At 37.3% G+C, this 15,698-nt stretch overlaps 1 protein-coding gene across 3 annotated transcripts in view; it reads left to right on the top strand.

The window, feature by feature from the left end:
• LOC136849970 (4-galactosyl-N-acetylglucosaminide 3-alpha-L-fucosyltransferase FUT6-like) overlaps positions 1-14,981 on the top strand; it is a 66,018-nt gene extending 51,037 nt beyond the window's left edge. For all 3 annotated transcript variants that reach the window (XM_067123498.1, XM_067123497.1, XM_067123500.1), the window contains 3 exons: positions 7,589-8,816; positions 10,763-10,905; positions 13,366-14,981. In XM_067123498.1, coding sequence (XP_066979599.1) covers positions 7,589-8,816; positions 10,763-10,905; positions 13,366-13,606 — 1,612 coding nt within the window. In that variant the 3' untranslated portion in view covers positions 13,607-14,981. The remainder of the gene's footprint in view (positions 1-7,588; positions 8,817-10,762; positions 10,906-13,365) is intronic.
• The last annotated feature ends 717 nt before the right edge of the window (positions 14,982-15,698 follow it).

Raw genomic sequence — 15,698 nt, 5'->3', positions numbered from 1 at the left:
TGTTTGTAAATGTCCAAAGTATAATCAAAAGCGAACATCGAGTTTTGGCGATAAATCGGTCTGGGAAATTTTCAGAAATTTCAACATCTGAAATTAATCCAGTTATGAAGGTTTTTGAAAAAATGTAATTTAATTGACAAAATATAAATCATAATTATAAATAGGTAAAAAATGCGCCGAAGTTTCTGCGGCGCAATCGAGTTTTCTGTACAGCCGCTACAGCGTATAATGAAAGCCACCGAAAAATAGATCTATCTTTCGGTGGTATCGGTATAATCCTCTGTGAGCCGCGGCCCATGAAAATTTAACCACGGGCCGGTGGTGGCCTATCCTCTATCGTTGCCAGAAGCACGATTATGGCTGACTTTAACCTTAAATGAAATAAAAACTACAGAGGCTAGAGGGCTGTAATTTGGTATGTTTGATGATTGGAGGATGGATGATCAACATACCAGTTTGCAGCCCTCTAACCTCAATAGTTTTTAAGATCTGAGGGCGGACAGAAAAAGCGGGAACGGACAGACAAAGCCGGCACGATAGTTTTCTTTTCCAGAAAACTAAAACGAATCCTTCGGGCCAGCCCCTGAGAGCAGATAATTAGCTCAGCGGTCTGGTAAAACTAGTTTGATAATATATTAATGTGTATCTGTGTGTGCGTTCATAGGCTAGATACATTTGTCCCCCGTAGGGGGTTAGTGCCGTCAGTGCGCCACATGTGGTACATTGTAGGCATTACTTGAGGTCCTTTGCAGCGTGCTTTCGGCCCCTAGCTGCAACCCCTTTCGTTCCTTTTACTACACCTCTTTTCATATTCTCTTTCTGCCATCTTGCTTTCCACCCTAACGACTGATTTATGGTGCATCTGCGAGGTTTTCCTCCTGTTACACCATTCAAACTTTTGACAACCGTTCAAACTTTTACTGTCAATTTCCTTCTCAACGCTGAATGACCTCATTGGTCCCAGTGCTTGGCCTTTGGCCTAAAGTCTGTATAGTCTATACATGTGTCGTCAGTATTTCACAGGTGTGAGACTTTTGTCTGACACAGCATTCATTTACCTGAGTAGTTTGCCATGTCATGTTAATTCAGCGTTTAAATATGGAATTTGAATCTCAAAAATGCTTCATTGCAGTGAAAATGTAATAAGTACCTGATACTTATATTTATTTAGCATTATAAGAACACTTGTATTTATTTATATTTATTGTTTATTTATATGTCTTTATTATCTATATAAACATTTGTATTTATTTGTATTAATCTGTAATTTGTATGAACACTTGTATATATTTTTATTTATATATTTCTATATGTTTATCTGTTATTCCAATGAACACTTGTACTTATATTTATTTATTACCTATTTGTATTTATCTGTTATTTGTATGAACTCATTATTGTAGGCGTGGTAGATTTCTTCCTATTGTTATGTCAAGTTGCAGACTGTTGCATATGTGCCAAGGTTCCTGGTGAAATGTCTGTTTCATTATACATTCTTTGTTCGCTAGTCTATTTATCGTGGAATAATGTATTGTGGTTTGTAATTCATTATACATTCTTTTTTCGTAAGTGCAGGCACTGCTGGATAATGTATTGTGTGGTGTAATTCATTGTAATCTGGAGATTGGGATCGTTGCAACGAAGTATGTGAGACGGCATATCTGTGTGTGTGTGTAGATTAGATTACCAGCAATGGGCTGTATTGTATTTCTCTCTCTCTCTCTCTCTCTCTCTCTCTCTCTCTCTCTCTCTCTCTCTCTCTCTCTCTCTCTCAAGTTCCATCTCTTTTCGTATTACAGGCATTCAACCACATATGTTTTCAGGCATGTACATGTACATGTGTTCTCTCTCTCTCTCTCTCTCTCTCTCTCTCTCTCTCTCTCTCTCTCTCTCTCTCTCTCTCTCAAGTTCCATCTCTTTTCGTGTTTACAAGCATTCAACCACGTATGTTTTCAGGCATGTACACGTGCATGTGTTCTCTCTCTCTCTCTCTCTCTCTCTCTCTCTCTCTCTCTCTCTCTCTCTCTCTCTCTCTCCTACCCGCACATAAATGTCCAGAGAGAGGTGGTGCCCGTTGTCTTTGTTCAAAATGAAACCACATTCAGGATAAGTCAGTCAGGGCAGGAGGCAGCCTGATTCCTTTGTGCAAAGTGTGTGTGTTTATACACGCGGACGCCTTCGTACACGTGTGCATTGCCAGTTGGACGCACACGTGTATGTGTTCCTTTGTAGAGGGGGTGGCTCCAGAAGGTGGCTTGGGTGAGGTTGCTTGCTCTTCATCACGGCTGTGAACCACCACAGTTGACTAACCATCAGGGATAATTCACTGATAAATTTATATATATATATATATATATATATATATATATATATATATATATATATGGTGTCATCTTTTCCAGATATATATATATATATATATATATATATATATATATATATATATATAATATATAATAATATAAGATATCTATATATAATATATAATCGTAATAATCAAGATATCTTCTTAACTTCTCGGTTTCTTTAAACTATTTGGAAAAGCTTGTTACCACAAAGCCTTAAATAGTTAGAATTTCTTCATTTGCTTCCCAAGGCTGTGTGTGTTGGTGGGGTTTGGGGGGGCGGTTGTGGAGGGATCTTTTGAAAGCAATATGATTGAAGTCGGTAGTAGGTATGGCGTATAATTTCATATAAATGTGCATATGATTATTAATTTTTTTTTTCCTTGCCTTTTTTAATGTATTTTTATGTGTATTTTGCCCAGCCTTTTTTTTTTATTTTATTTTTCATTTTTTTCAAAAGATGGAGATTTTGTTCTCTTTTACTCTGTTGATATTATTATTATTATTATTATTATTATTATTATTATTATTATTATTATTATTATTATTATTATTATTATTATTATTATTATTGATCGAGTTTTTAATTCCAGGACGTAAGATGGAAATAACCTATCTATGGAAATATTCTATCTGGTCAGGATCTATTCTTTTTTTAAACATTTTTTTGCATCTCGGGTGCTTATAACTGTCAAGCACAAAATTACAAAAAATTTGAATTTCTCTTATCTGCCTTCCTTCATACTAACTCCTTCATTCCTCCCTATTTTTTCCAACTAGAATGATAAGGCTATCAGTTAGCCCGGCTGCAGATTTAAACCAATTTTAGGAGTGGTTGTTGGTTATCTGATAAGATTTATCGCTTCATGACACATTAAACCATTCTTTTGTTCATGCTTGTTCCTGTACTGTTATTTGTCCCTTGGGTTCACTTAGTACTACCGGTGTTAATAATATTGATGATGATCATACAAAGTAGTGGTATAGTATCCTTTCTGTCCCACTGTGAATGCTATTCACTCACAACTTTATTTTTACTTTATTTTTACCGTCAGCAACGTTTGAGTGTTTGCTGTTCAGTATATTTATCCATTTATATTTTTTGTACCGAGTCTCAAAGGTCTGTAAAGTGAAATGTATGTTATAGAGTTGAAACCTGCTATTATTACTGCTGACGTGCTGCTGATAAGCCGTCTGTGTAGATGACTGAAGTGGCTAATTTTGCCCAAGTTTTTCCCAAATGGTGGGTCATCCTGGATTTAGCAATTGAAGAGTGGTGTGTAACTGGTTTCGTTTGCCTGTGGAAAGAAAGCAAACATGCCTTAGTTTAACCAGACCACTGAGCTGAATAACAGCTCTCCTAGGGCTGGACCGAAGGGTTAGATTTATTTCACGTGGCTAAGAACCTATCGGTTACCTAGCAACGGGACCTACAGCTTGTTGTGGAATCCGAACCACATTATACTGAGAAATGAATTTCTATCACCAGAAATAAATTCCTCTAGTTCTTCATTGGCCGGATGGAGAATCGAACGTGGGGCTCAGCAGGTGCTGAAGACACCCGAGTTACGTTGTTCCATATGAAATAGGGTTCATCTTCTGAGTAATAATAATAATAATAATAATAATAATAATAATAATAATAATAATAGAGGGAGTGATAGAAAACGATCAGGCAAAGATACTCTGGGTCACTATGGTATCAGAACAGGTAGGGTGATACGTGTCAATAGACCAGACTTGTCGCTGATTGACAAAATCAAGAAGAAAGTATCACTCATTGATGTGGCAGTACCATCGGACACCAGAGTAGAGGAGAAAGAAAGAGATAAAAAAATTGATAAGTATCAAGACGTGAAAATAGAAATAAGGAGGATGTGGGATATGCCAGTGGAAATTGTACCCATAATCAGAGGAACACTAGGCACGATCCCAAGATCCCTGAAAAGGAATCTGGAACAACTAGGTGCCGGAGTAGCTCCAGGATTCATGCAGAAGTGCGTGCTATCAGAACCGGCGCACATGGTGAGTGATGGACTCCTAAGGAGGTAGGATGCAACCCGGAACCCCCCAACACTATAAATACCACCAAGTCGAATAGGATGACTGAGATAGAATAATAATAATAATAATAATATAAACATTTATCATTTGCTTTCTCAGTTTCATGTCGTGAAGATTCTGTCTACTAAGCGCTGACTCTCCAAAGTATTTGTACAAAATACATCTGTGTTTGCTGACACACCTGAGCAGCTCAGCTCCTGAATTTGCAAAACACTGAACTTGCTCTTACGACGGAGACGTGTGTTACACCTCTGGCACGCTTGTTGAGTCGTTGTCAGATCTCGTCTCTTCATTTTTTGTCTCTGAGTCGAGTCCCAGTTCTGAAGGACTTTTTACGATCCTTCACCATTGTCGTCATCTTAAGCTCCTCCCCATCTTATTAATCAGGGACCCCGCTGTATGGGGTTAATGCCATCAGTGCACCTCGCATGGTACACTGTAGGCATTACTGAAGGTTCTTTGCAGCGTCCCTTCGGCCCTAGCTAGCTGTTCCTTTTACTTTTACGACCCCTTTCATTCCTCTACTTATTCTCTTTCTTCCACCTCCCTTTCCACCCTCTACTGATATTCTCTTTCTTCCACCTTCCGTTCCACCCTCTCCTAACTATTGCTTCTTAGTACAACTGCGAGGTTTACCTCCTGTTACACCTTTCAAACCTTTTTATTCTCAATTTCCATTTTAGTACCGAATGACCTCGTAGGTCCCATCGCTTGGCCCGTGGCTTAAATTTTATATTCTATCTTGTGAACTGGAAAGAGAATCTGATGGCTGTCCCATGCACGGCTGAATGAATGTATTCAGTAGTCTGCAGTAATGAGACCTGTCTGTAAATGACATCAGCATTCCGAATTTCCCTCGACTTTCCTTGATTTGTCTTGATTTTTCTTGATTGCTTAGATTGTCTTGTTGATTAAATATTCAGGCGTTTATATTTATGAAGTGTGACAGTGGTGGTAAGTAGAATATGCTACGTGCATTTACCGTACAGCAATGAATAATTAGCAGTAATTATGCGCTGACGTGGTAGTATTTACTCTCTCTCTCTCTCTCTCTCTCTCTCTCTCTCTCTCTCTCTCTCTCTCTCTCTCTCTCTCTCTCTCTCTCTCTTCTCTCTCATGTCCTCTTCTCCTCATAATATATAACTATATACTTGATATTTGGCCTAGGTCATATAATATTTATATAAATATATAAATATATATAACTATATATATATATATATATATATGTATAATATAATTATATATTTATATATATATATATATATATATATATATATATATATATATATATATATATATATATATATATATATATATATATATATATGTGTGTGTGTGTGTGTGTGTGTGTGTGTGTGTGTGTGTGTGTGTGTAGACACTTTCCTACGACAATTTTATCGTGGTAATGTTGCGTTCAGCTGAGTAAGATGTCGGCGGATTCATTTTGTCGGTGGAGGTTTGAGCGAGTTCTCCGAAACTCGCAAAATCAGGCCATTTGTTCTGTTTCTTTATAAGTATTTGTTCACAGTGATGAGAACAATAATAATGATTGCCTCCACGTCACAAATGCCAGGAATGCTAATAATAATAATAATAATAATAATAATAATGAAAAAACTCTTAGTAGCACAAGTCTTGAAATCGAGAAACAGACCCGTATATATATGTATGGGTACATATATATATTGAAAAATAAATGTCTACAGAGAGGTTTCGGGAATCTGTTCGATTCCTCTTTTCAAGGGATTACTGAAGAGGAATCGACCAGATTCCTGAAAGCTCCTGTAGAGATTTATTTTAAAATAATAATAATAATAATAATAATAATAATAATAATAATAACGTCTTTTAATGGATAACAACAGTAATAATAATAATAATAATAATAATAATAATAATAATAATAATAACAATAATAATAATAATAATAGTAATAATAATAATAATAATAACGCCTTTTAATGGATAACAACAGTAATACTAATAATGGAACACTGCTAGCAAAAAATGATAAAAATAACTGTCGCTACCATTTTTTTCTGCTTTCCATATAATTACTGTCATTACCATTATTATGAATTCTGTTTTTTTTCTACTTCTTCAGCAGCTGAGTGGATACTACCGACAATTATTTTTATCATGTTACCTTATGTATCTAGATTGTGTGTATTGTAGGCTATTTGTGTATTCCATTTATATGGCCCTGAGCCTCAAGAAAGATATTATTATTATTATTATTATTATTATTATTATTATTATTAATACAAGCATAAACTGGCAACGAATAAGGATAAGTAATAATAATAATAATAATAATAATAATAATAATAATAATAATAATACAACAACAATAACAATAAATAAGAACGCCTCACGATGAAATTGAGGTGATGATTTTGGTAATGTCACGCAGCTGACAACGACATTCTAAAATGATTATGAACGCCAAGCAGCGGTGCGACACTTCCGGTTACACGCTTTTGCACGCCACACGCAAATTGGTGGACCCTTCTTCCCCCTGGGGTACTCCCCCAAAAAAAAAAAACGAATCCCAGTGGTTATTTCCCCATGGGGAGTTAGTGCCCTCAGGTGCACCTCACGCGGTGCACCGTAGGCATAAATTAAGGTTCTTTGCAGCTTCCTTTCGGCCCCTAGCAGCAGCCCCTTTCTTTCCTTTTACTGTACCTCCGTTCATATTCTCTTTCCTTAACCTTCTCCTAACAGTGGTTTCATATTGCAACTGCGAGGTTTTCCTCCTGTTACTCTCAGTTTCCTTTTCAGCGCTGAATGACCTCATGGGTCCCAGTGCTTGGCCCTTGGCCTAACTTTTATGTTCCTCCCTCCTTCCCATGATGCTGCTGACGTCCAGGCAAATCAGTATTTCAAAAATGGTAGAACAGATAATGTGAGGTTTGCTGTTGATACCTGTTATCAGGAGACATCAGGTATTGTCACGTGTCTGAAATGTTATTAATTACAGTTGTGCCTGTGTGACAACGAAGCAGTAGTAGGTATTATGTGTTATGAAATGTTGCCAAAAAAGAAATCTTTTAGTGGGGGTAACACTTAAGAGTCAAGAAATCATAAATCTCAATTTAGATGACACTCGTATGTAGGACATTCACTTACCAGTGTCAGAAATGACTTGGTTAAACAACATTATTTTTCCTTTCCAGGTTGAGGTTCTTAACAAGTAGGCTGGCTTACATATGGCGTATGACCCGATCGAGGCGACTTCCTTACTTCATCATAGCATTCATCATTTACATCAGCGTCAACACGCTGATTTCCAGGAACCAGAGTGATTACATCAGAAGTGACGAGGAGCAAGCGGCGTCCCCTCACTCGAAAAGCCCCGCAGGCAGGCTTTTCTTAATCAGGCACGAAGTCCTTCAACCGAAGGTGAAAGAGGAGCTCAGCCTAGGGGTGCAGGAAGACGAAAATGCCGCCAAAGAAGTGCTGGACGGGGACGCCGGCGACAGGGATGCCAGACAGGCCCACGCAGAAGACAACAACGCCGCCAACGAGGTGAATTCCGTCGAACCGGAGTTGCATGCCAGGAAGGAAGCGCCCGAAGGAGGGGGTGAGGCTCAAGACGCAGAAGAGAATTCCCTGAAAGTGCCTCCCAATCACAATGTCTGGCAGAAGCCTTCTTCTCCCATTTACAACTGGCGCAATTTGACGCAGTCGCAGATTGGCAGCTTGTCTGTTTTGGGTCGCAGGCTTTATTTACAAGAAGACATTGGCACGCCGCAGAACAGGAACTTTACCATTCTGACGTGGCTAACTGGTCCGAGCATCGAGAGACGTTTGATTAAGGAGTACGGAGACGAGAAGTTGGATCCATTCCGTTTCTGTTCTGTCAGAAACTGCAACATCACTTACGATTCCTCTCTTGCTGACAAGGCTGATGCCATCTTGATTCACCTCCACAGGACTCGTGGTCCATCTTCGTTCCCGAAGCGGACGAACTTCAAGCAGAGGTGGATCTGGTTGACCGATGAGTGTCCCCATTTTACTTTCATGGTAGCAAAGGACAAAAACATCGCCCATTATAATGGTTATTTTAACTGGTCCATGAGTTACAGAATGGACAGTGATGTTCCTGTGCCATACGGAAGGACTGTAAAATTGACGGATGCTGAGGCGTCTCTGTATGAAAAAGTGGATTATTTCTACACGAAGCCAAATTTTACTGTTATAATGGGTTCTAACTGTGGTGGGACCAATAGACGATGGGATTACGTGAAAGAGTTACAAAAGTATATGAACGTAGATGTATATGGACGCTGTGGGACTTTGAAGTGCCCTGGACATTTTACTCGTGACTGTGATGCTTTGAAGAGCTACAAGTTTTACCTGGCCTTCGAAAATGCCGATTGCAGGGAATATATTACTGAAAAGGTTTGTATGTTTACTTTTTTGCTGCCTTCAGTCTTTGATTGGTATATATTCATTCGTTATATACTTTTACTGTTGAGTAATTTTATGCTTCGAAAATGTTTTGAAAGTGCCCCTATTTCTTGTATCCTGTTTGATATATCAATACCACATACTATGCTGTAGTCCTCTGCCACTGTAAAGCATTTGAAATACTTCAAAATAAATCTGCTGCAGTACATGATATACACACCTATGTTTTACATAAGAATGGAAGTTCATTTCAGTTACTAATTACAACAGTTCCATCATCTAATTGAAACATCTTGTGGAGTAATGCAAATTCCAGCCACAAGGTAGCAGTAATTATGAAGGCTGCATTCTGTTCCATCAAGCATGCAAGTGATTAGCTTGTTTTTCCTCTTGAGGTACACCAGGTTTTGAGGCTGGATGAATTAGACTGTTTTGAATTAGTAGTAGTTGTTGCTCACCCATATAAACTATTGGAGCCTGGAGTTTTGTTGTTTTTGGATATACTCTATACTCAAAAGACCCTAACGCGGTCAGCATCAGCTGATTGCTCTTGAAGAACAAAAGCACATCCTCCTAGATACTTTAGGAGATATGTAACCGAAAACACCACGTCCTCTTAGTGTAGTTGGCCTGCCACAGTCTTTGAATGTTCAAAACAAATTTTCCCAACTATTTGTATCCTATATCAGGCTAATATAACCCAGTTCTTGTTTGTATCCTACTTGGAAGCCTCTTAACAGTATTTTAAAGAATTGTGAAGTCTTCAGCAGAGGAGACTAAAGTCCTTGGGTTCTATAACAGTTGTCCCATAAAGGATTCCTGACTAGTGTAATTCCTTTGAAGACCTTTCTCTTTTGGCAGCTATGCATCCAGTGCCGTACCTTGCCAAATCTGTCGTATCCCAGAGCTAAGAGGACAACAGAACTTGATCAGTGACTACAATGACACCAAGAAATAATGTTGGTGCTAAGATTTTGATGAGAACATTTGGCTCTTGTGGCATTTTTGTTTCATATGCATTCCTGTCAGTACCCTTGAACACGGTTCTCACAATCCTGTCCGAAGTAGATGCTCAACTGATATTAGAGAATTAGTTCAATAGGTGGGACACAAGCAAAATAATCCTTACGCCATAAATAGTTTGCCAGCACACTGCCCCGCATAACATCAGGAATTGTATAATCTTCTGACTTCACAGAAGGGGCTTTCCAAACTCTTTCAGACTTGGCATGTTGTTATCGCTACTCGTGCACTTGAGGAACATAATAACCAAACCTTTGGGAAACGGATGCTCAACTGAGGTGGTAAACTGAGTATGGATACACTTTTTCACACATGGTCATCACATAGAGCTGAGTGAGGACGACAGTTGATCAATCAGTAGCCAAAATTCACTTGTGAAATGTGAAGTGAAAAGTAACTGGACTTTGCATATCTAAGTTTAATATTCTCCAGTCATAAGTAACAGAAAACACATGATTGAATCTGTGTGTGATGCACAACAGTTGTACACTACTTGTTTGTTGTATTTGCAAATTAATTAATTTTTCTTAGCAGTTGCTCAGGGCAGTATTTCTGTGGTTTACAAGGAAACGTGTCGATGGTGAAGATAGGTCTAGTTTTATAGTGTTTTAGCTTTATGCATGAACTTATGAGCTAAGAGTGCAAATTCTAGGTTAGGCTTGTACTTAAGAGTGAACATACGTAACATTGTAGTGTTTGAATCCAAGGTCAAACGGAAGATGTTTGTTTCTTTTCAGAAGCAAATTTTTAAAGGGATGTGTCACTTTGATAATTCAAGATCAAGGGAGGACCATTTTATAGTTTTCCACAGTGTAAGTCTTCATAAATATGGCTATGCATTTAGTGGGCTGTCTTAGTCTCAAAGATAACTGTTTTTTTTTTTCTTTTCAATTCATTCAGTCATTTCCTTCCAGGCCTGGTGGAATGCCATAGAGAAGGGAGCAGTGCCCGTTGTTATGGGAGGGAAGATTGAAGGCTACCGTCAGCTGCTGCCTCCCAATTCATTCATCCATGTTGATGAGTTCCAGTCTCCAAAGCATCTTGCGGATTATCTCGTGTAAGTATAAAAATTCTTAATGTTGTTACACAAATACTGACTGGTCAGGAATGTACAGAAACAAATTGTCAGTATACTGTAGCCTTCACCTATTATTTATGAACTTGCATGCAGAGAATGAGTGACCATAAGGATAGTTTCCTTCGTTGAATTGATGACCTTGAAGTTGCCCTCTTTCCTTGAACTGTAATCTTTGCTAATTATTAAGTTTGATTAGACATCTAAGTCTCTTTAATTACTATTATTCAATTTAATTAGACCATTGTCTCTTTATATATTTTTTCTTCAATTGGGAGGTAAATGGAGTATTATGAAGTCACAGTAGTTGGACTGTTCGAGTGAGAAGAGACAGAGGAATGACTGCATTGGCCACAGAAGGCACACTGATTGTGGTAAATCCTTACAGGGCCCTCATTGCTCAACAGGTAGATGATGATGCTTAGATGAGTTATTGGGGAGAAATGCATTTGCATTTTATCAACAGATTTTTATGTTCACCAAACTTCTGTTTTTGACCTCTGCCTTTGATTCTGGTAAGGGACCGGACTGGTTTAATTGTTCTCACAGTATTTTGTTCATGTTTATGCCGGAAAGTCTCATGTATGCACTCCCAATTATGAGTTGTTAATAGCTCATGCCAGATGTTTTACATATTGCAGACAGCAGTAGGAAAGTGTCATGTACCTATTCCCAATTATGGTCATCAAAGATGTTTGGATCTTGATGGGTTTTATGGAACCTGCTGAGACCTCCTTTAGAACCACTTGAAGAAGTACTTCTGTTGGAGATGACTTGCAGTGGCATTCCTCTTGGCACTGAGTTTATCACTAAAATTTAGATCCCTATCATCAGGATTTTACTACTGTGCCCTCGCCATTCTGGCCTTCTCTTTGGTAACAAAGAATGATGAGAAGCTTTTTGCTATTGCTTATAAGGCAATCAGGGCTCACTTTCAAGGGTTGTTTTTCTAAAGGACTGATTTTGGCAGACCTTACTTTGCTTGGGTATACCAAAATAGGCAATCACCTTCCCCATAGCTTGTAAGTTCAACCTACAGTTTCATTCCATTTGTGCTGGCACCTGGTTATGTAGGTAACTTCAACATTTTCTTGTGATGTGAATAAACGTCTGGTATGTACTCAATAGAGACATGTTTTACTAACATGGGAGGAAGTTGTAAAATCACTTTCATCCACTTCGCCATGATTCACCATCATTCCACTTTCTGGCACTGAAGGCATGCACACCACCTGGAGTGCCAGCCATTATGCTTTATCCTGATTATAAGTGCCTCCTCTTCTCGCTCAAAAACTTTCCTGCCTGATGCAGTCCGTATGTTTAACACCTTTTAGTTCAATCTTACCTGGTACAAACTGTAGTGTTGCCTGAGGCTTGATTGTTCACTGTCCAGTTTTTTTGTTATGGTTTGTTGCTTCCTGATGGAGAACTTTCAAGAACTCGACCTTCTTTACAAACAGCGATTCGGTTATTTACATAAGGTAAATGTAATGAAACAAACGGTTTTTATAACTTGAAACATAATTTTTCCTACAAACTCAGTAATCATAGTTCCCTTGCCCATCCTCCTGTTTTCCCATTTCTTCCCCCTCCTGTTCATAAAAGTGATGTAGTTATGCCCTTATACTATATGTACAGGTGACATGTTTGCAGGTTGAAAGCTGTGCCTTCTGTGCATTGGTTTGAACCTGAGATTTATATATACAGTCACCTCCTGCTATTCGTGAGGGATGCATACCACTTACACCCCACGAATAGTTCAGATCAGCGAATACACTTAAAACCCCTCAAAAAATGCTTATAACTGCCTATTTTGATAGTTCAAAACAACAATAAACCCTGTAAAAATGCCTGTACCTGAATATTTTAATAGTTTTGTTACAAAAAGTGCATGTAGTCATGAAAATATGAAAATACAGTAATTTGTTAGTATTTCTATGAAAAATACCACGAATAGGTGAAGCCATGAATCGGAAGCTGTAAATAGGTGGGGTCCTGTATATATATATATATATATATATATATATATATATATATATATATATATATATATATATATATATATATATATATATATATACACACACATACACACACTGTTACACACACACACACACACACACACATATATATAAATATATATATATAATATATATATATATATATAAATGTAATTATAAAAATGAAAAAATGTTATAAATACACTTTAGTCAAATGAGGATTTTATTCGTTGGTTATTTTGCCTTACAGGATAACCAGAAGTTTATTATAGCATGTAAGGACAATGCATGTTATGTACTTGTAGATAAGGAGATAAAGTTATTTTGTGGAGTATTCCTTAGCAGCTTTATCGAAGATATCAGTTCAGTATAATATTAGCCCATAAATCTAGTTCTTCAAAGCTTATAAACCCTGTCAATGTAATTATTTTTTCCTTGACAGGTCCCTGTCAAAGGACCACGCGAAATATCTGGAGTACCACGCGTGGCGTTCCCAATACCGTGTGTTAAACCAGCACGGTTACTTGGGTGCCCCGGTTTTCCATTACTGCCGTATATGTGAAGCCCTTAACTATAATGATCCAGCACCCAAACAGTACAATAATATGGAAGTGTTCTGGAACGCCAAAACTGATTGTTACAGACAAACTTGGATTGATCGAATGAATGGGGTCTCCATGTGAGTGTGCTACACCTTAAAGTAATTGATTCCTTTCTTGTAAATTTATCATCAATTTATCATCATCCCTTGGGGATGTATGCTTGTGACTTCTGCCTTATAGTGACAATGTTCCCTTACTGCAATAACAACAGCTCAGATACCAGAGATGGCCATGCTATTTTTATATGTACAACATGTATTGTTCAACCATTCCTTTCGTTGTGAAAAGGACATCAGAGACATTTTTCTCGTATGGGGTCTGAACCCAACAATTTGTGACTTTGCAAGGGTCATTTTCCATCCACAAGATTACCAAATGTTGGGGGGAAGAATGGCCATTGCCAATGTACTGTCAAGTCATATACGGTTCAGTGGTTAGAAAATGTATGAAACTGTGACATATCTAATGGGTGGATGAAAAAGAAGAAAAGACGATACAGTACAATGGATTATGAAAATGTGGATGTTTACCTTATTATGAAAATAGTGTGAGTTTGCGTACATGCAGTTTATGTGGATTTGAACGTGTGTTCTAGTTTGATTAATCATGTCTGTGATGTGAAGTTTAGCATGTTGATTTTTACAGTGATGTGAAATTGCTCCAACAATTTTGTGTTAGGATTACTTTCATCAGTGTTACAGTCTTAGTCTTGACTGTATGTTTGGGAAAAATTTTGACTGAGCTTCAGAATTCAAAACCGGTACCTGTGAAATCAGTTTGATAAAACCGCTGACGGATTGCACAAGAATTTTTGTACTTTTGTAGAGTATACCTTGCCCCAATTGAAAGCAGTATGAGTAGAGCCAAGTATCTTAGGCTCTATAAGCAGAAAAGTTGAAAACTTATCCCTGAAAGGAGATATTTAGTTACTCTAAACAGTACTTGCTATGTAATTTCATCACCATACCTACCAAAAAGTGCCATTAATGGATCAGTTTTTTAACAGTACCCAGTATTAATACTTGGGCAGGATACTACTCTAGAATTGCCCAGTATGGAATACAGTCAATATTAAAACAGTATTATTAGTATATATACGGAAATACAGTAAGTTAAATAACTGCATATACCAAAGTAGAATGCTTTGTAATGACAGTGATTATGTGCATTCAGTGTACAACAGAAAGGTGAGATTTTGAATTTGAACATTGTTGATTAAAAGATGAAAACCTTGTATATCTGTGATCTGACCCACCTTGTGTTGAAGCTACGATATCCATTTATTATATGTAATGTGAAATACATATGTATGAAGACAGATAACTTTAGGGTAAAAATAATGACAAATGATGCCTGGGGAAACCCGTGCATTCAAAATATTGTATATCATAGAATATCGACATATATTGTATTTATTTTGTATGAAATGTCTTGTAAATAAAAACAAAATAACGAAGTGCTTATTTGAAAAGTTAATTCTTAATGTCTTGAAAATAAAAACAAAATAACAAAGTGCTTATTTGAAAAGTAAATTCTTAGTTCTAAGATAATTAGTCAGATGCATCTGTGCTGGCAAAGGTGCTATAACGATGCCTTTCATTGCACAAACAGTTGATATGAGTCATAGGCAAGGGTATTGCTTGGTTCTACTTATTATTATTATTATTATTATTATTATTATTATTATTATTATTATTATTATTATTATTATTATTATTATTCAGAAGATTAATCCCTAATCATATGGAAGAAGCTGACAGGGGCCATTGACTTGAAATTCAAGCTTCCAAAAATTTGGTGTTCATTTGAAAGAAGTTCCAGAAGATAGTAGGAAATACAGAAAGAAGAGATTAATTAATAGAAAAGAAAAAACAATAGATAAAAACAGAAATAAATTAGTAAAATACAAGGTGCATCGTTTTGGGCTAGTAATGCATTGCATTGAACTTTCGACAACATGGTGTTCTTATCAGAAGGTATGTACTTTATTGCAGTTAATCCCATGCAGTGGAAATTAGGACCAAGTTTGAAATCGAGGCCTTTTAAGAACAGAAAGGATTTTAAATGAAAAGTACCCCATAACGGGTTCGTGCTGTCAGTGCACCTCATGTGGTGCACTGTAGGCATAACTTTAAGGTCCTTTGCAGTGTCCCTTCATCCCCTAGCTGCAACC

The sequence above is a fragment of the Macrobrachium rosenbergii genome, chromosome 21, assembly GCF_040412425.1.
Source record: "Macrobrachium rosenbergii isolate ZJJX-2024 chromosome 21, ASM4041242v1, whole genome shotgun sequence".
Classification (NCBI taxonomy): Eukaryota; Metazoa; Arthropoda; class Malacostraca; order Decapoda; family Palaemonidae; genus Macrobrachium; species Macrobrachium rosenbergii.
This window is presented reverse-complemented; position numbering and strand designations above follow the sequence as displayed.